General features: G+C 58.7%; 2 protein-coding genes across 2 annotated transcripts; both read left to right on the top strand.

Moving 5' to 3' along the window:
• Positions 1–1,204: 1,204 nt before the first annotated feature.
• LOC137143992 (guanylate-binding protein 1-like) lies at positions 1,205–6,798 on the top strand. Its single transcript, XM_067534075.1, has 10 exons — positions 1,205–1,406; positions 1,543–1,670; positions 2,844–2,953; positions 3,346–3,542; positions 3,818–4,051; positions 4,618–4,898; positions 5,189–5,401; positions 5,889–5,994; positions 6,082–6,272; positions 6,649–6,798. Exons 1-10 carry the CDS (start codon positions 1,220–1,222, stop codon positions 6,796–6,798), a joined length of 1,797 nt encoding a protein of 598 aa, XP_067390176.1. The 5' UTR covers positions 1,205–1,219.
• A 2,658-nt stretch (positions 6,799–9,456) lies between these two features.
• LOC137143998 (guanylate-binding protein 1-like) lies at positions 9,457–13,486 on the top strand. The gene is made up of 10 exons (XM_067534081.1): positions 9,457–9,649; positions 9,800–9,927; positions 10,256–10,365; positions 10,496–10,707; positions 10,957–11,190; positions 11,495–11,775; positions 11,969–12,181; positions 12,474–12,576; positions 13,019–13,212; positions 13,367–13,486. Exons 1-10 carry the CDS (start codon positions 9,463–9,465, stop codon positions 13,484–13,486), a joined length of 1,782 nt encoding a protein of 593 aa, XP_067390182.1. The 5' UTR covers positions 9,457–9,462.
• Positions 13,487–27,915: the final 14,429 nt, after the last annotated feature.

Here is a 27,915-nt window from a genome sequence, read left to right as displayed (position 1 = left end):
GCCAGCGGACGAGGATGTCCTGGGGCCTTCGCCCGGGCGCTAGAGCAAAAGGAGCGGCTGCTGATGCGGGGCCTGGATCCCGGGTCGATCCGGGCCGTGGGAGGGAGACCAACTCAGCACTGGGGGTGGGGAGCAGGGTCTGACCCTGACCCTAACTACGTCTCCCAACCCCTGAACGCTGACCCGCACTCCCTCACCAACCCCCCATCCTTGTATCTCTGCCCCACAGCTCCCACCCCATAACTACCCAGCCCTGTAACTCTGCCCCTCCCCCTAGCTCTGCCCCTGCCTCCAACCATCACCGCTTAGCCCTAGACCCACAACCTGAACCCTGACCTCTTTGCCGCAGCCCATGTCTCTGCCTGATCTGCCCCCTGGGGGTCAGCCCCGACCCCTCAGCCGGCTACTTCCCCCCAGACACGCCCGTCTTTCCCGCTCGGTGACCCCGCGCCAGGCGATCCGGCCACTCAGCCCCATCACCCCACGTCGCGCTGGCTGCGCCTGGTTCGCGCAGCAGGAGGGCGCTGCAGAGCGGGCACGGGCCGCGCGGGTCGAACCGAGCCATGGCGCGGCTGCAGGGGAATAAATGAAATGAAAAAATGAAGGGGAAACAGTGGCTCCAGGGCAGCCGGGCAGAGCTTGGAGACGGGGTGGAACTGAGGCAAGAGGTCTCCGTACGCCCCCAGGGAGTTCATCCCCATGGCCTCTGGCTACCCTGTTTATGCTCTTTCAATGGGCACCACCATCGCAGCCTCATGTATTGGACCCTCCTCCCATTGGGGGGGCAGGGCGGCGCTGTTCTCCCCATTGTACAGATGGGGAAACTGAGGCACAGAGCGGCTGAGAGGGGGGATGGTTAGGCTTTGCAATGCTGAGTGCAGCGATGCCTAAGCACCTTTAAAAATCTGGCCCGAGTGATTTGCCCGGGGAGTCAGTGATGGAGCAAGGACTTGACCCATATCCCAGGCTCACGCTCTGACCACTGGACCGTCCTGCCTCTCCAGCAGCAGCCCTGCCAGGTACGATTAAAGAGGCACCGGCCGGGGGTGTGCAGCCATGCGCAGAATTGCCAGGGCTTGTCTGCACCTGGGGTGAGCTGCAGCGGGCGACTCTTGTGGGTGGGGGGGCCTGGCCCTGTATCTCATTGCCCCCTGCATCTCGCCTCCCCCCTGCGCTGACCCCTCCCCACTCTTTGTCCGTAGGCCGCCTGCCTAGCGCGATGGAGATCCCCATGCCGGCCCCCGTCTGCCTGATCGAGAACAGCCCGGCCGGGGAGCTGCAGGTTCAGCAGGAGGCGCTGCAGGTGCTGGCGGAGATGCACCAGCCCGTGGTGGTGGTGGCCGTCGCCGGACTGTACCGCACCGGCAAGTCGTACCTCATGAACAAACTGGCCAGCAAGAGAACAGGTGAGACAGACGGGGTTCTCTTCCCTGGCACTGGGAGGGGAGTGGGGTCTAGTGGTTAGAGCAGGGAGGCTGGGAGCCAGGACTCCTGGGTTCTGTCGCTCTGCGTCTGTCCCAGCTCCGCCCCTCTCTCCCCCAGGATTCTCGCTGGGCTCCACGGAGCAGTCTCACACCAAGGGCATCTGGATGTGGTGCGAGCCCCACCCCCGCCGGGCTGGCCACACCCTGGTGCTGCTGGACACCGAGGGGCTGGGCGACGTGGAGAAGGTGAGTGGGGGGTGGGGGAACAGTGTGTGAGAATCAGCCAATTTGCAGAGCAGCTGTAAAGCCCATTGGCACACAGGAGCTGTTGGGACTTGTCGTTCTCAGGGGCTGCTGGGAATTGTAGTTCAGGGCAAAGCATGCTGGGAAAGGGGATGAGATATTTAAGGAGCTCCCTCTGCTAAGGGCCAGATTCCTAGCAAAGGAGCTCCTTGTTGGGGAAGGAGGTGCTGTCTGAGGTAGAGCCGATGCCCTTTGATTGGAGCAGTACCGGTGCTGGGGTGCAGGGGATGCCGTGTGGGGCTGGGAAGGAAGGCCCAGGTGCGTGGCTGGAAGTGCTTGGCTCCCCCTGGGAGAACTGCTGAGATATAGAAAAACTTTCCTGTCCTGAATCGTGATGAAAAGTCAAAATGGGGAAAAAGTGGCAGGGACTGAAAATGGGAAACGTGTCCTGGGGCTGGGTCACGTGAAAGAAATTGGATAATTTTCAAACATTTCATTTTGAATTTCCAGCTTTTTTTTCTTTCTTTTCTTGGTCCAAATTTACCAAGATGTTGGCAGTGGGGCCAACGCCCCGCCCTGCCTGCCAGAGGGAGTGTGAAGATAAATACATTCAGCCTGGCGAGGGCTCAGACACTGCAGATAAGATGGATCCATTGAGAAGGATCCCACAGGCTTGGCCGCGTGTCAGCATCTCCCTGCCGTTAGCGGAGGAAGGAGCCGGCATCACCAGCCACCGGGGGCCAAAGATGCATGAGAGCAACTGAACCCCCTGCCCTGCTGCAGGCTGCTGCAGCTGCACCCCTGGGGTGGAGGGGAGGGTGTTGCCTTCCCAAAGCTTTAACACAGCCACACGCGTCAGAAACTTACTTCAGTAACAGGCGAGCAATGGGAGCCCCTCCCTTCACGTGCCTCCGGGAGCTGGAGATTTCACGGGTGTGTGCGGGGGAAATACGCCAACCTCAAACAGTGACTTTCCCGGCTCGAAGAACGGGAATTTGCTGTGGCCTGGCAGAGAGAGCCCTGGGCTGGGGCTCCAGAGAGCTGGGCCAGTCTGATCCCTGTGCCTCAGTTTCCCCCTCTGTGCCAAGGGGCTGGTGATCCCGCCCTGCCCTGCGAGGGGCTGTGAGCTCTGTGGCTGGGACGCACTCGGGACGGTGACGGTGGGTGTTGTTCCAGGGTGACACAAAGAACGACACGTGGATCTTCGCGCTGGCCGTGCTGCTCAGCAGCACCCTGGTCTATAACAGCAAAGGGACCATTGACCAGCAGGCCATGGACCAGCTGCAGTATCCTTGCCAGGCGGCGGGGTGGGGGGGGGGTCCATCTCCCTGTGGAAGGGTCCAGCGGTTCTATCCAAACGCTTCACCCCAGTGAAATTGTGACCCACAGCGCAGTGTGTGCTCCACGGTGCCCTCTAGCAGCTGCTCCGAGTAAGGAGGTAACAACCCACTACTGCCCTCAGCTGCAGAGTTGCTTTTTCAGCTCCAGTACTGCAGGCAGCTTCTCTGAACCCTGGGGGTAGTGGGTTCAATTCCTGTTTCTGGGGTGGTGATGGACTATCCTTCCCTTTGCCCCAGTTCCTTCTGAGCACCCATTGCAGGTGGGTTTGGGGGGGCCCTGGGGAAGTGGGACCCCCCTGCGAGGGGCGCTGTGTCTCCAGTTCCTTATCTGGTCCCAGCTACGTGACGGAGCTGACAGAGCACATCAAGGTGAAGGCGGCGGGCGGGGGCAGCCGGCAGGATGGGGAGGAATCGGCTGATTTCGTGAGGTTCTTCCCAGCCTTCGTGTGGGCCGTGCAGGATTTCACGCTGGAGCTGGACGGGCGGGAGATCAGCAAGGACGAGTACCTGGAGAACGCCCTGAAACTAAAGCCAGGTAGGGGAGCGGTGCTGGCTTCAGGGCAGTGTTACGGGGGTGGTGTTTGCTTGAGACAGAAACCCAAGCCGTCAACACCTCACAGGTGTTACTGGTCCCTGGGAGTTGGGGCATTTGCTGTCCCAGCCAAATTCCAGCTGGGATAGTTCCCCTCCATCCCCGTGGATAGCGAGGACACATTCCCCTGTGGGGAGGAGACCAACAGCTGCTACGCTGCCCCCCAGAAGCAGCTGCATCTCTGTGCAGGGCTGCTGCCCAGCTCGTCTCCTCCTCAGGTGGCACCAAGGAAGCCCAGCTGTACAACCTGCCCCGCAAGTGCATCCGCCAGTTCTTCCCGGCCCGGAAATGCTTCATCTTTGTCCAGCCGGCCGGCCAGAGGGACGTGGAGGATGTTCGGGAGGCTGAGCTGAAGCCTGAGTTCCAGGAGCAGGTGGCCGGGTTCTGCCACCACATCTGGGAGACGTCGCAGCCCAAGACCATCCCGGGTGGCCATGTGGTGACCGGAGCGAGTGAGTGTCCGTAGCCCTCGGACTGGGGAGTCAGCGGCTCCCTGTGCCACGCTGGGACCAATAGGGCTCGTGAGGGGCTGGTCGGGATGAATCAAGGTGGGAGGGGTTCCCCAGTGTCCGGCACTGGTGGGGCCGATTCTGGTGCCTGCACCCAGCTCTAGGATATGTGGTTTGAAGGGTCGCTGGAAAATCATCAAGGGCAGAGCAGAGGCACGGAAATGACCCGTGGCGGGAGGAGGGAGCCCGACAGAGCAGGTCTGGTTAGCAGGTCCCAGGGGAGATGGGGAGAGGCCTGGATGGCGGGGGGAATGGGGGTGAAACCAGGTGTGTCCCAAGGAGAGACGAGGCTCGGGGGAGACCAGGGTGCTTTTCCATCTGGGATGGGGCACTGGGGTGTATCCGGGGGTGATGGGGGCACGTCCCAGGCTTGGGTGCAGGATGGGGCAGGGAGCAGCCAGGCTTCTGCAGGGTGCGGTGAGGCTGTGGGAGGAGATGGGCTCCCTGATGGGGCCCCTGCCCCTCTGGCTATGCTGGGGAACCTCACACTGACCCCGCCCCTCCGGCAGTGCTGGGGAACCTGGCAGTGACCTACGTGGACACCATCCGCAGCGGGGCGGTGCCCTGCATGGAGAGCGCGGTGCTGGCCCTGGCGCAGATCGAGAACTCGGCAGCAGTGCAGGAGGCCATGGCTGTGTACGAGCAGCAGCTGGGGCAGCGGGCGGTGCTGCCCACGGAGACTGCGGATGAGCTGCTGGAGCTGCACGCCCAGTGCGAGCGGGAGGCGCTGCGGGTGTTCATGGCGCGCTCCTTGAAGGACGATGACGGCCGCTTCCAAAGGGAGCTCATGGTACAGCCCCTCGCACCGGCCCCAAGGGTTATGGGACAGCTGCCCCTCTGTGGGGTGGGCCGGTCTTGGGCTCCCCTGACCCTGTTCCCTGAGGTTCTCCGTGCTCCAGCCCCTGTCTAGCTGGAGAGCCGAGATGCCAGGCCAAGGGGACCCCGCCCAATTTCCAGCCCAGGCGCAGGCGCATCAGCTCACGCCTCTGCCCCATTGGGGCCCCCTCGTGGCTCGCACCCTTGCCGTTGTGCACCCCCCACGCTGCCTCACGCCTGGCCTCTCTGTGCCCATCCTGGCAGCACCAGCTGGAGGAGCAGAAGCAGGACCTGTGCCGGCGCAACAAGCTCGCCTCCACAGAGCGCTGCACGGCCGCTGTGAAGGAGCTGTCGGGTGAGCTGGATGATCGGATCAAGCAGGGGCTCTACGCGGTGCCCGGGGGCTACCGGCGCTTCCTGGAAGACCAGCGGCAGATGGTGCAGAGATACCGGCAGGTGCCTGGGAAGGGGATCAAGGTAGGAGAGGGCTGGAGCCCGCCTTTGTGTGTCTGTGACCCCCAGTCTGCATCCCAGGAAGTGCTGCTGATAACCAGAGAACAGCTTCCCCAGCCGGGCAGTTCCTGGATCCTCCCCAGAGCAGGGGCAGATCAGAGTGTGAGCCCAGCCCACCCACGTAGCCCTTCCCCCGCCAGCGTGTCCCAGGGACCTTGTTCCCATGGCCCGTCCAGCCCTCGACTGCTGTGCTGGAGGGGGAACGGTCAGTGCCCGTGGGTGGGGCTGTTTGTCCTTTAAAAGCCGGGTACAGCCCCCGCTCATCTGGAACAGGCGCTGAGGGTGTCCAGTGGGAACCAAAGGCTGATTCTGGGGCTGGATGGGAGCTGGCGCCCCCTAGAGGGGAGAGGCCCCATGTCCCAGCCCCCACCCGCCTGAGCCAGTCCAGAATCTCAACCCGGATCCCCGGGGCAAACTCCCTGACCCTGTGGCTCTCCCTGTCCATCCCCAGGCCAACGCAGTTCTGCAGGAGTTCCTCCAGTCCAAGGAGGCCATGGGCCAGTCCATCCTGCAGACGGACAAGGGCCTGACAAAGAAGAAGGAGAAGGAGATGGCAGGTACCCGCTGGGGGGGTACGTCATGTCACTGGGGTGGGGGAGACCATGCCTGGGCTGCAGCTGACCACACCTCTCTCCCTGTCCCAGCCCAGCAAGCCCAGGCCAAAGCAGCCGAGCGGGAGCAGCAGATCCTGCGGCAGGAGGCTAAGCTGCAGCAGAAGCTGAAGGACCAGGACCGCAGCTACCAGGAGAACCTGCGGCAGCTGGAGGAGAAGCTGGAGGGCGACAGGAAGAAGCTGCTGGAGGAGCAGGGCAAGATGGTGGATCAGAAACTGAAGGTACCGGCGGAGCCGTGGGTGCTTGGAGCTGTGGGGGTGACCTGCAGGATGGTTACAGCCTGGGCTAGGGCTCCTCAGCCTCCACAGGGGTGGGACTCCTGTGCATGGAGCTGCCAGGACGCTGGCAAATGGCAGGCAGGGGGCAGGATACCGGGCTAGATGGGCCCATGGGGCAGAGCCAGAGATGGGATTGCTGGTGGGCAGCATGTGGGGAATGACACGTGCACACACACTGCAGGGGAGGGACACACAAACACACCAGGCCTCCTGCCCTGCCCAGCCCCACACTGATACCGTGACCCCTCCCCGCCCATGGGGGGGCAGTCCTGTGGGGTGGGGGTTGGGGGATCCCCCTCATGCTCTCGCTGTCCCCCAGGAGAAGGCGGCCCTGCTGACGGAGGGTTTTCAGGAGGAGGCCCAGCGCATGGAGGAAAAGATCCAGCGGCTGAAGCATGAGATGGAGGAGATCGTGAAGCCATCGTGGATCTCTTCAGCACTGGGCAAGTTATTCTCGTGTGGGTTTTGATGGAGGGCCTGGCCAACCACTTCCCTCTCTACCAGAACACCCTGATCACCTGTGGAACCCCCCACTGCAGGACGCTCCTCCAGGGAGCGGCTTAGTGACTTCCAACAATGTGTTGGGTCGTTCTGACTGCAACATGGAGGGCTCCCCACCCCCATGCTTCCATCCCCACCAGATGGTGGATGTAATCTAGGGCATCGGCCAGGGCTCCTCTCGCTTGCTTTCTGCTCTCTGCCGGTAGGGCCCAACTCCATTAAGCTATTAGCTGTCTCACTGCTTTGCACCCCTGGCACTTGGGCACTTTTGGGATCCCTGGGGCCAGGCAAAACAGCTGTCCCGGAGTTTACGGGCACCAGCACTGCCACCTAGGACGAGGAAGCGCCGGACGGTTTCATACGACGGTTTCTGCCCAGTCTGCTGCTGCAAAGAGGAAGAAAAGCCGGTCGTTAGGGCAGGATTAGGATTTGCCCCAAGGTGGAATGGTCTATGATTCCCCACTACCCACTGCCATATCACACTATACGCACTCTGGCGGATGCACTTAATTGCTGGGCTTTCTTTGCTGCCAGTTCCATAGAAACTGCAACTTCAGTAGTCTTCTGCAAGGTGAGCTGGGCCTCTGTCACTAGGCGCTTCTGTGTTGCTTCATTGTGCAGACCACAAACTAACCTATCACCCAGGGTGTCATTTAACACATCACTAAATTCACAGTGCTCAGCAAGCTTCTTCAGAACTGCTACAAATTGGGCAATTGTTTCACTTTCTTCTTGATTCCTTTTGTGGAACCTAAATCTCTCTGCAATGACCAGTGGTTTTGGAGAAAAATGTGCCTCTAGGATTTGCACAATGTCACTGTAAGATTTTGTGCCTGGCTTTTCAGGGTGCACTAAGCTGCGTAATAGACTAAAAGTTTTAGCTCCCATGATACTTAAGAATGTGGCCACCTTCTTTTCATCTTGCAATCCGTTTTCCAGAAAACGTTCATTATCTGAGTTCCATTGCTCCACGGTTTCATCAAAATGCCCCCGGGCCCAGTAATTGTCGCCATTGCTGCCTTTTTCTTTCTCCCTCCTTTTAGAGTCTTTTATTCATGTGTGTTGGGGATCCTTCACACACAATCACCAGTGATTTCCTTTCACTAGCTCTGCTTTCCTGCTTCTTAGCGATCTGTGTCCAATCTGCTTCTTCCCCCTTCTCAGTCTGTCTTTCACTTTGTTTGCTCCATCAGCACAGCCAGCTCCCCACAACAGCAAATGGTTTTGTTTTTCCCCCTGACATTTTTGGTGCTTCCAGCAGCCTAGGTCCGTCCTTCGTCACCACTTTTGTTATGTTTGGATCTTTGGGGAGTTACTTTCTCAGCCGCTGGGGGCTGCGTCCGCAATGAAACTCGCCTCGTTCCCAAAGCCTCGGGCGCTGTGCCCTCTCCTGGGGCGCTGCCTTCTTCAAACGGCTCCGCTCAGCACCCGCGGGTGCCCGATCTGTGCTGTCCATGTACGGCAGCCCTGGGGGCAGTGCTGCCTCCATCCGGCTGCCGCAAGCAGAACCCAGGCTGGAGCTGGGCCCAGTTCTGGATGGATGGTGAAAAAAATGCAGGCTGGGATTGCCGATGATTTCCAGCTGGCAAAAAAAGAAGGGGAAACAGTGGTGATGTTTTCTTTCTAATGTGCGGTTTGTGTCCAAACGGAGCTGGGTTGTTTTCAAAACACGGGCACAGAAAGGGTAAAAACCCACCTAGAACTCCTCTGGAAGGGGAATCAGTTCGGGGTCGAACGGTTCAACGTGTCATTGGGAAGTGAAGTTCCCAAGTGTGGTGAGATTCATCTTAAAAAAAAGAAAAACAAAAAACATTTTGGGGTGAAAATGTTTCCTTCAGCCCCCAAATGAATTTGGTTTTGGAGTGTTTGGTTTGGCGAGAACACCGGACACCTGCCCCTTGGGTGGAGTCGAAACCATTTTTTCCCCTTGGTTTTCCGGCCACTGAATGAAAACGATCAACCTCAGCTCAGCCCGTGGCTCTAGGGCAGCCGGACAGAGCTTGGAGACGGGGTGGAACTGAGGCAGGAGGACTCAGTGCCCCCGCCAGGGAGTCCATTCCCGTAGCCATTGGCTGCCCGTCTGTGGTCCTTCAATGGGAGCCATCATCATGGACTCTTGTATTGGACCCTCCTCCTATGGGGGGGGGGGCAGGGTGGCGCTGTTCTCCCCATTGTACAGATGGGGAAACTGAGGCACATAGTGGCTGAGACGGGGGATGGTTAGGCTTTGCAATGCTGAGTGCAGTGACACCTAAACACCTTTAAAAATATGGCCTGCGTGATTTGCCCGGGGAGTCCATGGTGGATCATGGACTTGACCCTGGGTCCCAGGCTCATGCTCTGACTCCTGGACTGTCCTGCCTCTCCAGCAGTAGCCCTGCCAGGTACGTTTAAAGGGGAACGGCCGGGGGTGTGCAGCCATGCGCAGGATTGCCAGGGCTTGTCTGCACCTGGGGTGAGCTGCAGCGGGTGACACTTGGGGCTGTACACTGCACCCAGGATGAGTGGAAGGGTCCCCCACAGGTGTGGGGGTGGGGGGGCCTGGCCCTGTATCTCATTGCCCCCCTGCATCTTGCCTCCCTCCCGCACTGACCCTCCCCATTCTGTGTCCGTAGCACACCTATCTAGCGCGATGGAGATCCCCATGCTGGCCCCCGTCTGCCTGATCGAGAACAGCCCAGCTGGGGAGCTGCGGGTGCAGCAGGAGGCGCTGCAGGTGCTGGCGGAGATCCCCCAGCCCGTGGTGGTGGTGGCCGTCGCCGGGCTGTACCGCACCGGCAAGTCCTACCTCATGAACAAACTGGCTGGCAAGCAAACTGGTGAGAGACGGGGCGCCGGGAAAGCTGGGTTCTCTTCCCTGGCACTGGGAGGGGAGTGGGGTCCAGTGGTTAGATCGCGGGGAGCTGGGAGCCAGGACTCCTGGGTTCTGTCACTCTGCATCTGTCCCAGCTCTGTCCTTCCCTCCCCAGGTTTCTCACTGGGCTCCACGGTGCAGTCTCACACCAAGGGCATCTGGATGTGGTGCGTTCCCCACCCCCGCCGGGCCGGCCACACCCTGGTGCTGCTGGACACCGAGGGGCTGGGCGATGTGGAGAAGGTGAGTGGGGGGCAATGGAGGGGCTGGTCTCAGGTCTGGGGATCCGGGGAGTCCTGGGGGGATCAGGGACCCCCTGAATGTGGGGTGGGGCTCTAGGCCTGGAGATGGGGGCCCAGAGGTCAGCATAGGTCATTCTCCCCTGTACCTTAACCCCTATCCCCTCACCCCAGCCCTCTGCAGTGGGGTCTGACAGGCCATGTTCTCCCCACCTGACCTGCAGGGGGAGCTCCAGCTCCCTGCCCCATATCCCCCACCACTCTGGCCCTCTGCAGTGGGGCCCAATGCTGACGCCCTGTGATTCTTTTCCGTCCCCCTTCTCCCCCGACAGGGCGACACCAAGAACGACGTGTGGATCTTCGCACTGGCCGTGCTGCTCAGCAGCACCCTGGTCTACAACAGCAAAGGGACCATCGATCATTATGCCCTGGAGCAGCTGCAGTATCCTGCCCCTGCTGGGAGGGACCCAGGTGTCCAGGAGGTGGGGGCAGCTGGGTGAGGGCTGTGGGTGCTGGGCTCAGGGATCCCCTTGCGGGGGGTGCAGCGTGTCCTGTTCCTTAGCCAGCCCCAGCTACGTGACGGAGCTGACGGAGCGCATCAAGGTGAAGGCGGAGGGTGGAGGCGGCCGGCAGGAGGGGCAGGATTCGGCCGAGTTCATAAGTTTCTTCCCGGCCTTTGTGTGGGCCGTGCGGGATTTCTCGTTGGATCTGGAGCTGGACGGGCGGCAGATCACCGCGGACAAATATCTGGAGAACGCCCTGACACGCAGAGAAGGTGCCAACAGTGGGCAGGGCGTGGGTCAGATGGGCCTGGGGGCCTGATCCTGGGGGGCAGGAAGGGCACAAGATACCAGGGTAGATAGGCCGGGGGGGCTGATCTGGGGGGTGGGATAATGGGCTAGGTGGGCCTGTGGGTCTGTTCTGGGGGGCGGGATACCAGCCTGGCTGGCCTGTGGGTGTGATGGGGGCAGCAGGGTGGGGCTGGGGTACCAGGCTGGCTGGGTCCATGGGTCTGACCATGGGGGTCTCCCAGGCCAGCCTGAGAAGCTGGATCTACCCAAGAAGTTCCTGCGCCAGTACTTCCCCTCCCGCAAGTGCTTCGTGTTCGATTGCCCGGCCCAGTGCCGCGACCTGCGCCGGCTGGAGGAGCTGCCCGAGGAGGCGCTGAGCCACGAGTTCCTGGAGCAGGCGCACCGCTTCTGCCGCCACATCTACCAGCACGCGGGCACCAAAGCCCTCCCGGGAGGCCACGTAGTGACGGGCACCAGTGAGTGTGAATCAGGGCGGGATCCTGGGGGGGGGGGGATTGGGGTGTGTCCCAGGATGGGAGCCTGTTCCAAGGGGCTGGGGCATCGCGGTGCGGGAGGATGGGAGGCGTCCCAGGCTCAGCGTATGTGCTGCAGGGGCAGGGCAGGTCTAGGGATGCTGGCCAGGCCGGGCAGCAGCCGGGCCATGGGGTGGGCTCCAGGGCCAGTACTGGCAGGCCATGGCAGGGGCTGGGTGGGGGGCGCTGCCCCTGCCCCCCTCTGGCTATGCTGGGCACCCTGGCCCTGACCCCGCCCCTCCGGCAGTGCTGGGGAACCTGGCGGTGACCTACGTGGACGCCATCCGCGGCGGGGCGGTGCCCTGCATGGAGAGCGCGGTGCTGGCCCTGGCGCAGATCGAGAACTCGGCGGCGGTGGGGGAGGCCGTGGCTGTGTACGAGGAGCAGCTGGCGCGGGGGACGACACTTCCCACAGAGACGGTGCAGGACCTGCTGGAGCTGCACGCCCAGTGCGAGCGGGAGGCGCTGCGGGCGTTCATGGCGCGCGCCTTCAAGGACGAGGAGCAGCAATACCAGCAGCAGCTGAAGGTACCAGGGACCCCGCCCTGCGGTCACCCCCCACCTGTCCCAGTCTGGGACCAGCCCACAGGGGAACGAGGCACGGGGCCTTTCCACTCCAGGGGCGCTGGCCCCAGGCCAGGCTGGCTCTGTGGGCTGGGCAGTGGCATGCGGGGCCTGTCCCCTCCGGGGGCGCTGGCTGCCATCTCCCGTCTCTCTGCAGGACATGCTGGACTCCAAGCGCGATGAGCTGTGCTGCCGAAACGAGCAGGCGTCGTCGGACCGGTGCTCGGCCGTGCTGCAGGATCTGTCCCAGGAGCTGGAGAAGCGGATCTGCGAGGGGAGCTACTCGGTTCCCGGGGGTTACCAGCGCCTCCTGGAAGACCAGCGGGAGATGGAGAAGAGATACTTGCTGGAGCCAGGGAAGGGGATAATGGTGAATTGGCTTAATAGCATTAACTGGGGCTGGGACCAGGACTCCTGGGTTCTGTCTGGGGTGGTGGCTCTGAGTTGCACACGCTGCCCGCAGGCGCCTAGGGCGGGGAAGTGCTGATGGTGTTGCTGGATCCTGCTGTAGGGCTGTGGTCCAGACTCTGCCTTGGCTGACGGGATGAGAGGGCAGTGCAGAGGTTCCCGCTGGTCTGGGGTCCCTTGGTATGTGGGTGGGAGGATGGAGGTGGGAGGGGCTGTGGGCCCCGGCTCACCCCCTTTCTCCCTGGTTCCCCCAGGCGGCCGAGATGCTGCAGCAGTTTCTCAAGTCCAAGGAGACGGTGGTCCAGGCCATCCTGAAGGCAGACCAGAGCCTCACGGACAGACAGAGGGAGATTGAAGGTAACCCCGGAGCTGGGGTCTGTAGTCCTGTGCCCTACACGGGTCCATGGATCTGGTGATCCCTTGGGCACATTGACTCAGCCCCCCAGAACTCTATGGCCCCATTGACTCGGTGACCCCTGGACCTCCGACATCCCTTGCCCCATGGACCCAGTGACCTTTGGCCCTCACGGCTCCATATATCCTGTGACCCCTGGACCCCAGAGATGCTTTGACCCATGGCAGGGCTGTGCAGCCCCATAGATCTGGTGACACGGTGTAGGGGCTCTGTAGCCTCACAGGCCCGGTGACCGCAGCACCCCATAGATCCAGTGCTCCCAGGGCCCCATACACCCACTGCCCCTTGGAGGCGATGACTCAAGAGCCCCATGGAAGTGATGACCCCAGGGGCAGGGCTCTGTGGCCCCAGAGCCCCCTGGCCCTGACCATGTGCCCCCCACAGAGGCGCGGGCACGGGCCGAGGCAGCCGAGCGGGAGGCCCAGCTGCGCGAGGAGATGCAGGCCAAGACAGAGCAGCTGCTGCAGGACCAGGAGCGCAGTCACCAGGAGCACGTCCAGCAGCTGACGGCCAGGATGGAGGAGGACAGGAAGCAGATGCTGGCTGAGCAGCAGCGTGTGCTGGACCTGAAACTGCAGGTACCTGCCCTGGTGCCCCCGGGGAGCTGGGACTGGGCTGCCTGGATCGGTTGGGGCTGGGAGCCAGAACTCCTGGGTTCTCTCCCAGCTCTTCCCTCAGCCTGGTTCCCCATGGCTACGTGTCGGTGGTGCTAACTCTCAGCTCTGTCCCCAGGAGCAGAAGAAGCTGCTGCAGGAGGGGTTCGAGAGGGAAGCGGCGCAGTTGCAGCAGCACATGCAGAACCTGCGGGCTGAGATGAGCCAGAGCCGCCCCCGACGCTGCGTTGTCTGCTGAGGATGAAGACCCAGGAGGACGCGGGGGGTCAGGGCTGCGTTGGCTCCTCTCCCACCAGCCTGTCAGAGATGTGGGGGTCTGGCTAGAGCCAACCACTTGGGCTGTTGTACTTCTGGGGATGGGGGGTTTCTGAAATCATGCTAAATGCTGCTTGATAGAGGAAAGCTGCACGCACCTGTGTGCTATTGTAGGGTCTCATAACCACTGCAGCTGCTGCTTGTTCTGGTTTGTTATTGTAGGGTCTCTTGTAAACCCTGGTGCTGCTGTGTGCCATGGTGTGTTATTGGGCCTGGCTCCAGGGAAGGCGGAGGACGGGGCTGGGGAGGAGGCTTGGATGAATCTAATAAAAATGTATTTTAACTCCCCTGCCCCGGACTCGTGAGGCCTGGGGGTGGCAGGGTGGTTTGCGGGGGGTGTGTGATCTGAAGGGATTTCTTCCTTCAATTACTTTGTGGTCCACAAAGCCCCCCTCATCAGCCCATGGGATGGAGGCAGCACCCTACCCCAATCCCTGCCCCCAAGGTCCACATGGACCCCAGGAACCAGGACAGAGCAGGTCCCTGAGCACCTTGGCCAGGAGCCATCGATCGATCTGTCCTCCAGGGACTTATCTCGTTCTTTCTGGACCCAGGTCTCCCTCTGGCCTCCCAGCATCCCCTGGCAGGGAGTTCCCCAGGCTGCCTGTGCGCTGGAGGAAGTCATCCGCGAGTCGGTTTTACACCTGCCGCCTGTTAATGTCACTGCGTGACCCGGGGTTCGGGTGTTGTGTGAAGGGGTGAACAACACTTCCCTGGTGACGCTCTCTCCGCACCAGTAAGGATTTTACAGCCCTTGATGATCACATCCCCCTGGGTCGTCTCTTTCCTAAGGCGAACAGTCCCCGGCTTTTTAATCTCCCTCACACAGAAGCTGGGCCCTGCCCTGCTGTGCCCCTGATCAGGTCTCCTTCTGCCTGTCCTTGAAGCTGGTCCAAGCTGATTATAAATTTCATAGCTTGGCCAAATAGTACCTGATATGGCTGGATTTTAGTTCTTAACCTATCACTGCTGCGGATGGCTGCTAAGATAAGTGGTAATTTGTCTGGCCAGTTCTTTCCTGTGTTATTTACCACTTTCCTCAGTGCCTCCTTGATGGTCCGGTTCATTCTTTCAACTTGCCATGAGGACTGGGGTCGAGATGGAATTTCTGAGTAACTCCGAGTGCTTGCAGCATGGTTGTAAATAGTTCTCCCACAAAAGCACCTCCATTGTCTGAGTCAATGATCTCAGGGGTCCCATACCTACATACCACTTCTGAAAACAACTTTTTAGCGGCCGTACGGGCGTTGTTCGTTGTGGGAAAAGCTTCCACCCACCCTGAAAAGGAGTCTATGATCACCAATAGATATTGATATCCTTCCTGGCTTCGGGGTAATTTGTCAATAAAATCGATCTGTATCCTATGCCATGGCCCCAACCTTCGCTGGTGCATCATAGGCTGATCGTGTGGTGGTCGAGCTTTATCTTTGGCACACTGCACACAGTTTCTTACCCGTGTTTCTACATCATCTTCCATATGTTCCCATTCTGCTCCCTGTTTTAATCTCTTTAAGGCTCCTTCCACTCCTTCATGCATAAACTGGTGAGACACACATACCAACTCCTGTTTCTCTGTCCTCCCAGGAATGCACTTAGGGCTTAATTCCTGTTGTATTCCCATATCATTTTCTTTTGTTTCTTTCATCTGTGCTCTGCTTACCACAACCACATCATATTGCCTGGCAATAACAGCTGCACGGTTGTTCCATACAGTCTCTGGATTAGAATCTGTCCCGTGTGCTTTAACATGCCTGATTTTTAACATCCCTGGATTATTAACCCATGCAAAAATCCATTTCCACTCATCTAAATATGACAGCTCCTTCCCATCCGCTGTCTTCCAATTATTCCTCTGCCAATCATACATCCAATACTGTATCCCCTTTACACAAAAATCACTGTCAGCATAAATGTATTTGGGTCTAGGGGTTTGCTCATATCTCCTTATAACCTGGTAAATAGCGTGCAGCTCCGCGTATTGGGCTGACCCTTGATCTAAACATCCCTGGAGGATTTCCTCCTCCAGGTTCATTGCCACGTATTTTATCCATCGGGCACCGTTGATAGTCAAGGAACTTCCATCTGTGAACCAAATGTGTGCTTCCATATCAACGGTGTCCAACTCGCTCAGGGGAGGGGCTTCTACTTGTGCAACCCTCTCATCCAAAGTAATTTCGGGGCATTCATGTCGGGATCCCTTTTCAAAAAGCCCATGTGTCAGCATGTCTGGATTAGATACTGTTTCCATTTTAATGCCCCTGTTAATCAAAGTGAGTGTCCACTATGCCATCCCAGTATTTGAGACCCTCCCTCCTACCAGTTTTCCTGACAGCACATATTTCAAGGGGGTGTGCATACTTTGGATTGTCAGGGGTGCTGTGCTGGTTAGGACTGCACTGGTTAGGACTGCTGGTTAGGACTGCACTGCCCAAACCGCGGTTAAACATTCTCGTTCACATGGGTCGAAATCTGTTTCAGCCCCTTGCGGTTTCCTGGAATCATATGCTACTGGCACTAGCTTGTTTTCCTCGTTTCGTTGCAGTAGAACAGCCGCCATACCCCTATCATTAGCTGCCAGTCGGATAACAAAAGGCTGTGTTTCAACAGGAAACGGCAGAGCTGGGGCCGGCAGGGCTTTCTGTTTTAAAACTCTTAAAGCTTCCTCTTGCTCTGGTCCCCACTCCCAGGTGGTTTTTTTCTTTAACAATTTCCACAACGGGAGTGTGATTTCTGTGTACTTATAAATGTGTGGTCTGAGGAAGTTAAAACCACCCAGCAGCACCCGCAGGGAGTGTGCATCTGTGGGCGGTGGCATTTCTACTAGCGCTTTTACCTTCCTTTGATCCACCCGCCACCCCTCTTGTCCAATCACTATTCCTAGGTACGTAACTTGGGGTTGCACTAATTGAGCTTTCTCAAGGCTGACCTTGAAGCCGGTTTCCTGAATGAGTGCTAACACTGCTTCAGTAAGTGTTTTTACCTGTGCCATTGTTTCCCCCAAAATCAAGATATCATCTACGTAGGAAAACACGGACGCTCTATCTTGGCCTGCCAACCGGTCCAGCATATCCACCACGTTTGTGGGCGATAGCGGGACTGTCTTGGAATCCCTGCGGGAGCCGCTGACATGCGAATTGCTGGTCCTTAATGGTAAATGCGAATCTATCCTGCGAGTCAGGGTGTAGCGGTATTGCAAAGAAGCAGTTAGCCAAATCTATAACTGAAAAATACCGGGAGGTGGCTTAAACTTTTTGTATGATTTGAGTCATATCTGCCATGATAGGGGACATTGGTTTTGACCCCTTATTGATTCTTCTGTAGTCCACAGTCAGCCGCCAGGATTTTCCATCGGCTTTTAAAACGGGCCAGACTAGGGAATTAAAGGGGGAGTTCGTTTTTCTCATGACCCCTTGTTCTTCTAATTCTTTGATAATTTGCACCAATTGTTTCTCTGCCTCCCTGGGGTATTTGTACTGCTTCTGGAGAGGCACTGGTTCTCCTACTATCTCTACACAGGCATCAATTTTACTACAATCTGTTTTCTTTTGGGTCCATACGGTGGGGAATTTTGAGCGCCACTCCTCCATTTGTTCTATGGTTAAGGCGGATATGTGCCCGTGGTTTCCCTTAGAGATAATGAAATCCTCTTGTTGGAACCCAGATTGCATAGGTCCCAAATCCAGTTGCCAAAGTACTCCACCAGGTAAATCAATAACAACATTGTTTTTAAACAGCCAATCAGTTCCCAAAATCATATCGTAGTCATGCACCCGGCCTGAAATAGGTCTCTGGTAGTGGGGAGTCCTTGCACCAAGAAGGGGACTTGCATCCACTCCCTTCCTGTACCTGCCTCCCCTTGAAATGACTGGAGAGTGACTGGTTTAGACCTGATGCCTGCTGTTGGGGGTTTTTCAATGAGAGCTACCGTGGCTCCGGTATCAATCAGGGCTAACATGGGAGCTGTATTACCCAATTGAACATGTATGCAAGGTCTCCCTCCTGAATCCTGTTGCAACTCTTCCTGCTGAGACTGGTAAGATCCTAACCTTCTCTCTCTTTCAGTTTCTGTTTTAAACCTGCCCTGAAAGCAGAAGCCGTCCCCCCCCCCCCATTGCTAACCCTCTCTCCCTTTCAGTTTCTGTTTTAAACCTGCTCTGAAAGCAGACGCCGTCGCCCCCCCCCCCCGCCCCCAATTGCTAACCCTCTCTCTCTTTTAGTTTCTGTTTTAAACCCCGTTTGCCCCTTGCAGTTAACTGCCCGTGTGACCCCCCCCCCCCTTCTGTGCCCTGTAATTAACTCATTGTCTGTGAAATCTCTATGTGAAAGCATTCCCTGGTGTAGTTAACTGCTTCTGCCTCTGTGCTTTTCAGTTAAGTTTGTGTAACCCCTTTCTGTTTCCTACAAGCAAGTGTAAGCCCTTTCTGTTTCCTACCAACAACTAGTTATCTATGTAGCATAGTGGTAAGTGTCCCTGTCTGCCATGTGGGAGACCAGGGTTTGATTCCCGGTCAGGGAACCACTGTCTGCTTAATATTAGTTTAGGTGTTTATAGTTAGTTGCCTGTTTAATACTTTCTTTCAGTTTATGTTTTGTGCTGAATTGTTTTTATGTCCTTTATATTAGTCTTTACTTGTGTTTATAATAATTAAACTCATTTATTTCCAATCGATTCATTATTGACTCTGGGGGATCATTTACCTGTCGGCACAAATCCCAAGAGAGTTTGCCAATGAGCCTCCATTGCTGTGCTCCCTTCATATTTTGGGGGCTCCATGGTCAATGGGTTTCCCTAATGGGTAGGCTCAGGGAGAAGCGGGGGAGACTGGGGTGGAGTGCTAGGGGAAATGCTTGCGACTTTGAGGTATTGTGTTTGTAGCCTCTGGGCTCCCCTTAATAGGTCCTCCGTAGGGGCATTATGCCATTTACACATATCTTCCCCAGACTGGCGGAGGAGTCGCCAGGCTAGGCCCAGCCTGCATTTTTTTCACCATCCATCCAGAACTGGGCCCAACTCCAACCTGGGTTCTGCTCACGGCAGCCGGATGGAGGCAGCACTCCCCCCAGGGCTGCCGTACATGGACAGCACAGGTCGGGCACCCGCGGGTGCTGAGTGGAGCCGTTTGAACAGGGCAGCTCCCCAGGAGAGGGCACAGCGCCAGAGGCTTTGGGAACGAGGCGAGTTTCATTGCGGACGCAGCCCCCAGCGGCTGAGAAAGTAACTCCCCAAAGATCCAAACATAACAAAAGTGGTGACGAAGGACGGACCTAGGCTGCTGGAAGCACCAAAAATGTCAGGGGAAAAAACAAAACCATTTGCTGTTATGGGGAACTGGCTGTGCTGCGGGAGCAAACTGAAAGTGAAAGACAGACTGAGAAGGGGGAAGAAGCAGATTGGACACAGATTACTAAGAAGCAGGAAAGCAGAGCTAGTGAAAGGAAATTACTGGTGATTGGGGATCCTTCACACACAACACACATGAATAAAAGACTCTAAAAGCAGGGAGAAAGAAAAAGGCAGCAATGGCGACACTTACTTGGCACGGGGGCATTTTGATGAAATCATGGAGCGATGGAACTCAGATAATGAACGTTTTCTGGAAAACAGATTGCAAGATGAAAAGAAGGTGGCCACATTCTTAAGTATCATGGGAGCTAAAACTTTTAGTCTATTACGCAGCTTAGTGCACCCTGAAAAGCCAGGCACAAAATCTTACAGTGACATTGTGCAAATCCTAGAGACACATTTTTCTCCAAAAACACTGGTCATTACAGAGAGATTTAGGTTCCACAAAAGGAATCAAGAAGAAAGTGAAACAATTGCCCAATTTGTAGCAGTTCTTAAGAAGCTTGCTGAGCACTGTGAATTTAGTGATGTGTTAAACGTCACCCTCGGTGATAGGTTAGTTTGTGGTCTGCACAATGAAGCAATACAGAAGCGCCTAGTGACAGAGGCCCAGCTCACCTTGCAGAAGGCCATTGAAGTTGCAGTTTCTATGGAACTGGCAGCAAAGAAAGCCCAACAATTAAGTGCATCCACCAGACTGCATAAGGTGCCACAAGAACCTACCCACAAGACAGTGGGGAGCCAGGAATGTTACCGCTGTGGAAAGCCAGGTCACCGTGCATCAGAATGTTGGTGTAAAGACCTAGTGTGTCGGCAAGGTGGCAAAAAGGGAGACATTGAGCATGCCTGCTAACTAAAGAAAGAAGACTCAAACAGAACAGGCAAACAGGAGAAAAAGAAGTCTGCTGTCTGGCGGACCAAAAGGAAAATCTGCACGCTGTAGAGCAGGCTCAGGATGATCAAAGTGACACCCAGTCAGAAGAAGTGCCAACTCCATGTCTTGTCCATGGCAGTTGGCTCACATGAATACAGGGTGAAACGCTGTTGGAAGGTAAACCTGTATGCATGGAACTGGACACCGGCGCAGCAGTTTCATGGTCTCAGAGATTGTGTAAAAGGAGAAGCTAAAGCATCTCCTGCTTAAGCTGACAAAAACAGTTCTGAAGATGTACGCTGGAGAAGCTGTACCCATGCTGGGCACTACTGATGTTAAAGTGGAGCTCAATGGACAGACGGCTCAATTGCCACCGTTTGTGGTGGAAGGCAATTACCAGCCTTCACTGGAAGGTCATGGCTTAGGAAGATCCAGCTGAATTGAGCGGAAGTGCCCATGATGGCTAAAGGAGGAATAGGGCTGACAGCTGTATTAAAGAACCATGCTGCTGTTTTCGGAGAGGACCTGGGAAGCATGAAAGAAATCAAAATGTCTGAAAGCCAGAATGTGCCATACGCCATCAGGGCAAAAGGCGGAGTGCGTTTCCCAGCCCTGAAGAGGAGCTCTGAGCAGTGGAAGCGCCAAAGCTGGTCTCTCTCCCCACCAGAAGTTGGTCCAATAAAAAATATTTCCTCCCCCACCTTGTCTCCCTAATATCCTGGGCCTGACCCAGCCACAGCAGCAGCGCAGAGTTTTCTTATAGAAAGTGGAAACAGAAAATAGAAGATCAATTTTACTGGGAATTGGCTGCAAATTCCTCCCCGGCCACGCCCTCTCCTCTGGGAATGGTAATAATCAGCTGTCAGCTGGACAGGCTCTTCCCGCGGGGATGATCTCTGGCAAGGCTCCGTGTCACGCCACGCAGGCAGAGACGCCAGATGCACCACGGACCCGCTGGCTGGCAGCTTGCAGAGAAACACGCTGCAGGGCTGGGAATCCAGGACCATCCACCAGAGCCAGCACCAGAGAGAGACGAAGCAGGCTGCTCCCGCCCAACTCCCCCCTCCTGCTCCAGGCCGCTCGGACCAGCCCCGCCCCACTCAGGGCCCTGCAGGTAGCCCCGGCCGGGCACAGCCCCGCCTCCCGCCACCCCAGCGCCACGGGCAAGGGGCGCCCAGAGAAGCGCTGCGTGGCCCGCAGAGCAGAACCCCGCCCCCGTAGCTCTGTCCCGCTGGGAAGGCCCCTCCCCCCACGACCCGGCGGAGCGGGACGGTCCCGGGGAGCCCAGGCGGGGGAGGGGCCCGGGCGGTTCAGGGGGCGGGCGGGGGTCACGGGGGGATGGGCGGGGGTCCGTGCGGGGGGTCCCCGCTCCTCACCGCGCGGCCGGGCTGCAGACGTTGGCTCCTTCCCCCGCACACGCTCGTGCGACCCACGAAACTTCCCGCCACAGACGCTCCGCGCGGCTCAGCCAATCGCGGTTCATGCCACGCGAGAGCGGCCGCCGACCAACCGCCGCCGAGCGTTAGGAGGCGGGGCCCTGCGGGGCGGAAGTCAGGAGGCGGGGAAACCAGCGGGGGCGGAAACGCGGCTCATCATCCACGGCGGGGCGGAAGCGCGGCTTGCCCGTGCCTGCGGGGCGGAAGCGTGACGTCACAATGGCTCGTCGTGACATCACAGCCTCTAAAGGTGATATGTCGCGTTTAATCGCAGTCTCGTTGTGACATCACAACGTCTTGTGACGTCACAGCACTTGACCTCGGGTTTGTGACGTCACAGCGACACATTGTGATGTCACCTCATCTCACCACAGTCTCGCCGTGACATCACAGCGCAGCGTCACCGGGACACCTTTGCTCTCTTGGCGCAGCTCCTGGCCAAGAACCCACCCGGCCCCCGGGACCCACCTGTGCTGGGAGCCGCGGCCCCCTCCCCAGCCCCGCCCCCAGCCAGTCCCACCCCTCGCCCAGGCCCCCAGCCCCACCCCTGCCCCTCCCTTCCTGCGGTGCCCGGGCTCCATCGCACACATGCTCGCACTCGGCACAAAGGGACGATGCTGCCGCGGCCGGTTACGGGTGTTTATTGCCCAGCAGCGGGACCATTCGCTGCCTCCCACCGCTCCGCCAATCATTGCTCCGCCAATCATTGCTCCCCGCCCTGCTCGCTTTGGGGTCTGGGGCTGGTTCCCGACTCTCGCAGCAGGAGATGTCACCCGACGGCCTTGAACCCGTGGCTGGAGCTCGGCGTTAGCTAAGAGGCTCAGCATCTCCCAGGATCAGGCCCATGTTTAGCAGACGATGACACCAGACACACACAGGCAGGAGGAGACAATCCAGTCCCTGGCTGCGGAATTACAGACGGGGCAGAGCCAGGCACCAGCTATTTGGGGGTGGGAGGCTGCATTTCCCTAGCGTCACCCCTCGCTGTACAGACAGGACAGGGATCTCGCTGGGGCGATTGGTCTCTGGGGCGCTAAGCTGGGGTCCAGGCCGCCAGCCTGTCACGCTAGCGGGGGACAAGGAGCAGTGGTGGGCCTGGGCCCTTCTTATCTTCTGCTGCTCCAGCCCTGGGGATGAACTTTAGCGCTGGGGCAGCAGCAGCCTCTCAGCCTGGGCCAGCACAGGACGTAGCGGAGGAAGACGGACCTGAGCGCCAGCCCAAAGTCCTTCTTCCTCATGGCATAGACCAGCGGGTTGGCCAGGGAGTTGAGGTGGGACAGCAGCACGGCCAGGCGGTCCAGCGCCGCGTAGCTCTGGCAGCTGGGGCAGAGCAGCCGGCAGCAGTAAATGACGTGCAGCGGAATCCAGCAGACGCAGAAGATGCCGACCAGGAGGAGCAGGCTGCGAGCCATCTGCAGCTCCCCTCGCTTGGCCACCTGGCGCGTGCGGGAGAGGAGGTGTCCGCGCACCACCCAGAAGAGGTCGGCGTAGATGCCCCCCAGGGCGGCCAGGGGCAGCAGCGTGCAGGCGAGGAAGACGAAGTAGATCAGGTATTCGGGGGTGAAGGCGGAGGTGAAGGAGCAGTGCCCCAGGTGGCCGTCGTGGACCTGGCTGTAGTGGGGCTCCTCACGCGTGCCCGGGTACACCTTGGAGAGGAAGCCGCCGTAGGGCTGGTCGCGGGCGATGAGGACCACGGCGGCTCGCTCGGCGGGGAAGCTCGCGGCCAGGGTCTGGTTGACCTCTATGTACTGCCCGAGGCGGTTCCAGCCCATCATGGGGGAGAGGCCGATCAGCAGCGAGAGCAGCCAGCACAGGCCCACGGCGGCCAGCATCCGGCCTTTCCTCACATGCACGGCGTAGCTGCGAGGAGAGAGCCGGCTGTGAGCCAGCAACAACCCCCCGCAGGTCTGGAGCCCCCCGCTTACAGAGCCATCTCCACAGACACCCTGCGGTGCCCGGCAGCCTTGGCAAAGGCCCTCCCACCGGGGACGCTAAGGTGGCCGTCGGTCTGGGATGCCCTGGCACGTGTCGGAGCCTGTTTGCCAACTGCCCTGAGCCCGGCCAGGAGCGGTTCAGCCTCCAACCCAGGTGGTCTGGGGCCCAGACTGGCTCGCCAGGCCCCGGAGGCAGCCGGCTGGAGTGAAGACCCCAGCTGAGGTGTCCCACTGCTCCCCAAGTTGGGGTGCCCCCATGCACACATCTGGGATGCCCCGTATCCCCGCAGCCGGGGTTACCCACACGCGCACTCAGGGTGTCCAGCTACTCCCGCCTCCACCCCCACGAGGGGCCGTCTCTCTTGCCTGCTGGGCAGTCGGATTTTCAGGTGGGCATTGAGGGCGATGAGCAGCAGCAGGAGGATGGAGAACTGGGTGGTGACCAGCGGGAAACAGGCCAGGAAGAGGCAGGTGTAGAAGCAGACGGTGAGCTGCATGCTGAGCACCATGGAGAAGGGGATGGCCAGGGCGCCCACGCCCAGGTCGGCCAGCGCCAGGCAGGCCACCAGGCAGTTGGTGACGCTCCGCAGCTCCCGGTGCAGGCAGACCGTGGCGCACACCAGCAGGTTGGTGCCCACGATGGCCATGGCCAGGAGCCCCTCCAGAAAGACGAAGCCGAGGTAGAGATCCATCCCCCAGCCCCGCCGCGAACGCTGCGTCCCCGCTTGGTCTCTCCAGCCGGTCCCTGCCTGGGAGATAAGGTGCTGCCGGCTGCGTTTGCTGAGCAATCTCTGAGCAAACAGATCTCGGCTGGCGCAGAGCGAGCTCGGGCGCCGCATGGATCGATCCGGCTCACGGCGGTGGCAGGTGCCACCTGGAGGCGGGAGAACGTCGGGACCAGCAGGTACCAGCCAGTTTGGGGAGCGAGCGTGGGCAAGGGCAGACGTAATTGCTGCTCACGTGCGAAGGAGCGTGGGGGTGGGGGAATGGGGCATAGGGGGATGGCAGTGCTGGGGGGCAGCGATGCTAGGGGGAAGGGCACAGCTGTGAGGGTCAGGTGCATTGGGGGGCACTGCGTGGGGAGGCAGGGGTACCCCCAGCCAGAGGTACAGATAAACCCTTGATCTCAAGTCCTGGCATTTCAGCGATTAGCTGCATGGCAAATGCAGGGCTGGAGACGCTCAGGTGGGAACTGCCTGGGGCAGGGCCTGGCTCTGACTTCTGTGTGTGTACAGCACCTGGCACGCTGGTGCCCTGGGCACTCCCGTAAAACATCTAGTAAATAGCAATCATAATGTACAGGGCCTGGCACGCTGCAGTCCTGGGCACTACCGTAAAACACCTAACGAATAGCAGACACAATGTATAGCCCCTGGCACGCTGGAGTCTGGGCCAGGACTGCCTTTGGAGAAAAAGGATATGGGCTGCTGGGCCCTGACAGAGGACAGTGGGTCTGGTGGCCCCCCAGCGAGCTCTGCTTAGAGCCAGCGCTGCTCGGAGAGCTGCAGATGGGGAGAGCTGCTAGTGCGGGTGGCAGATCAGGTGGCAGAAGTAGGTGCTGACAGCCAGAGCATGATGATCCATCTGTCCTTCCCCGCCCTGCTCTGCTGCTACATCCATCCCAGTCACCCTTCGCGAGAGGCAGGGACCTTCCCCTCGCTGGGACCCGGCTGGTGTTTCTCCCTGAGCCGGGGACACGCAGAGCTTTGCTGTTTGGACTAACGGGCTCTGCAGAATGGCCAGTCGTGGCGTCCTGGCGCCTGCGATACGGACCTTCTGGCTAGAGAGAGGCCGCGCCTGCCTCCATCTATGGAGAGACAGGGCCAGGAGCTAATCCCGTTTATTGGACCAACTTCTGCTGGAGAAAGGGCCGAGCTGCCAAGTGCCACAGAGCCCTGCCACCGCTTGCCGAATTGATCTACCGAGCGGCACAAATGGAGCTTTTATGGCCCTCTTAGCCAAGGGGGGGGAAGGCGTTCAGCTTTAATCCACTGTCACTCATGGACAACCTGGTGTCTATCCTGAGCAGCGGGGACGAGGCGGGAGCCCCCCAGGGCCATGAGGAAGAGTCACTGAACTGCAGCAGGTACGAAGAGGCAGAACTGAGGTGCCCTCTTCTCTATCCCTGCTAGAGGCCAGTGCTGGCGTCTTCCCGGCCGTGCAGGGGTTTTCATTCCCTCGCCGAGTCCCAAAGCTTGCTGGAGGCACCAGGAAAGGAAGGAGTCACTGGGAGGAAAAGCAAGTGGCCGTAGGTTCCCTCAACCTCCATGTTGCCGATTTATCTGCAGCAAACATTGTGGCCAGCTCATGCCAACAGGAAGCACCGACGGGCAAAGATGCAGCAGCCAATGCACACAGCCAGCCACTCACGCCAGCGCCCAGCGCGCCAAGGGGAGAGCGTGGTCGGGTGTGCAGTGCAATGAGCCAACCCTCACTACGTCGCTCTGGGTACGTTTTTCAGGACAGGACCGGCCTGGTGTGTGGGCTGGACCCAGCGCTTTGGGAGAAGTAAAGAGCGTGTACCTCCGAGGATCTAAGTTAACCCTGACACCCTAGGAAACATTTCCCAAAGCACCGGTACCAGGGCAGCTGACCCCTTGGATTAAATTGGGCCCATCTCTCCGTCCCAGGCTGCTCGCGTCCTGGTTTGGTGCATGGAGGAGGGCTGGGCTGTCCTGAGAGGTGACCCAAAGTCCAGAGGAATTCCATTCGCACCCTGAAGTGACAGACAACCTCTCAGTAGCACACACACAATTGCATTTTTAATACAATGGACCCCAGAAGCATCGCAGGGCATGCAGACAGATTTTCCTCGACTCCCATCAGGCTGGCAGGATATTCTCAGACCTCTCACAGGTTGAAGGCTGGGGAACGGGAGGGGCGCAGCCGGCTGATGTCTCGGGGCCAAAGCTAGCACCTGACCTGGGAATGTTGCAGGGCAGAGAAGGACCCGAGCTGGAGGGACGAGGGTGAGGCGTGGCGAGCGCTGCCAGAGCTGCACGGCGGCTGTGGAGCATGGTGAAGGATGCGTGGCAGATGGAATGCACCGGGGGGATTAGGGGTGGGAGACGCTGCTCATCAATGAACCCCGCAAGGGCTGCCCTGTATTGGGAAGCTTGTGCACAGTTCCTGGGGGAGAGGGAAAAGGAGACCGGGGGACACTTGATGCCATCCCAGTGCACAAAGGGGAGCCTGAGAGGTGGCTGCCCTGACAGAGCCTGAATCCCATTTCCCAAAGTGCCGGAGATCAACATTCCCAACAGGCCAGATTGTCAGAGGATTGAGGTGCCTGACAGGTCCTAGATTCCAGGCCAAAAGAAACTCATGCAATCTGACGCTCTCCATGGCTCGCTGATCTCCCCTCCTCTGCTTAGACCACGCAGGGTTTCTTCCACCCTGGGGCAAAGCCTGGGCCAGCCCTAATGCCTGGCTTTTCTTCCCCTTTGTGCCAGCAGGCTGGGGAGAAACCATCGTACAAAACCATTCAGTGGAGCCCTTGTCCTCGGTGGCGGTGCTGGTGCCCGAAAACCCGGGGACGGCTCTTTGCCTGGCCCCAGGGATCCCACAAATGCCGCAAGGACCAGGGAGACCAGGAAAGCAGTGAGAGAGCTCATAGCTTAACGGAGCTGGGCCCTGCTGGCAGAGTGCGGAAAGGAAGCGCGGAAGCGCGAAGCCGTGCAGAGCCCAGCCATTGCCCTTGATTACATCGGCCGGTTCTTCCACGGCCCCGGCTCACGGTGGTAATCAGCATCAGCATCAGCATCATCCTCGCTGACAAAAGCGTCGTACACGACCCTGAAAAACTTGCCGTAGACGTTCGCCATATTGAGAAGCTCCTGCATCTTCTCAGCGCTCATTTCCTTCCGCAGTTCGGCGATCTCCTCTTCCATCATCTTGGCCTTTTCCCAAAGCCCTGCTGGAGCATGGCCTCGTGCTCCGTCAGCTTGCACTCCAGAGCCTGCTCCGCCTCCTGCGCTGGCCACCTCCTCGGCCAGCTTGGCCTCCAGCTGCCTCACGTTCTCCTGGTGGCTACGCTGCTCCTGGTCCTTCATCAGCTGCTCCGTCTGCAGCTGCTTCTCCTCCGCCGCCTTCCGCTGCTGCTCCAGCATCTCGGCTCTCTCTGCTTCTCCTCTTTGGGGGAGGGAAAGAAAGGGGAAATAGAGGCACCTGGAGCAGCTCACGGTTGCCACACAAACCCATGGCCCCTGACGCAGCTGGTGTCAGACCACAGTGCTTCTGGGCTTTTGGAAAAGTGGTTGACAAATGAAAACACAAGCCAATCTCCAATCCCCCTCCCCCCACCCTTATGTGCTACATCTTGGAGAAAAAGCATAGTGGGGCACAGCTGCCCAGCCCATCACGTCTGCGTACAATGGTGTTGTGCACGGTTTGCCCACCACATCTCTGCAAGCGGCGGAGATGACGCAGAGGGAATATGCGGGACACCCCCGCAGCACCGGGGAGTGGATGGAGTTCCCTGGATGATGGAGCGGACCTGTAATATTCAAAAGCCCTTAGTATTTGTCCTAACCTGCTTCATGGAAAGCCCCGTTCCCCCTGGGGAGCAGAGGCAGGCCAGCGCTGAGCCATTTGGAAACTCCCGCCTTAAATACATACAAAGAAACCGGAGGAGCAGGTGCATGAAAGCCAGTGGGCAAGATACTGGTCTCAGTTATCCCAGTGTAGACAGAAATAATTCTTTTGACTTCAGATGGAGTGACTCTGGTTTACACTGGTGTACCTGAGATGGGAATCTGGGTGCTC

Source organism: Emydura macquarii, unplaced genomic scaffold (assembly GCF_026122565.2).
Source record: "Emydura macquarii macquarii isolate MOO-44397 ecotype Brisbane River unplaced genomic scaffold, CSIRO-AGI_Emac_v2 contig_3384, whole genome shotgun sequence".
NCBI lineage: Eukaryota > Metazoa > Chordata > Testudines > Chelidae > Emydura > Emydura macquarii.
The sequence above is the reverse complement of the archived record's forward strand: the minus strand, read 5'-3'. Positions and strand labels throughout refer to the sequence as shown.

Coding starts and splice junctions, on each gene's coding strand:
- LOC137143992 (XM_067534075.1), top strand. CDS start 1,220: ATGGAGATCCCCATGCCGGCCCCCGTCTGCCTGATCGAGAACAGCCCG. Junction 4,052..4,617: donor CCATGTGGTGACCGGAGCGA/GTGAGTGTCCGT, acceptor CCCCTCCGGCAG/TGCTGGGGAACCTGGCAGTG. Junction 4,899..5,188: donor GCTTCCAAAGGGAGCTCATG/GTACAGCCCCTC, acceptor CCATCCTGGCAG/CACCAGCTGGAGGAGCAGAA.
- LOC137143998 (XM_067534081.1), top strand. CDS start 9,463: ATGGAGATCCCCATGCTGGCCCCCGTCTGCCTGATCGAGAACAGCCCA. Junction 9,650..9,799: donor ACTGGCTGGCAAGCAAACTG/GTGAGAGACGGG, acceptor TTCCCTCCCCAG/GTTTCTCACTGGGCTCCACG. Junction 12,577..13,018: donor CAGACAGAGGGAGATTGAAG/GTAACCCCGGAG, acceptor TGCCCCCCACAG/AGGCGCGGGCACGGGCCGAG.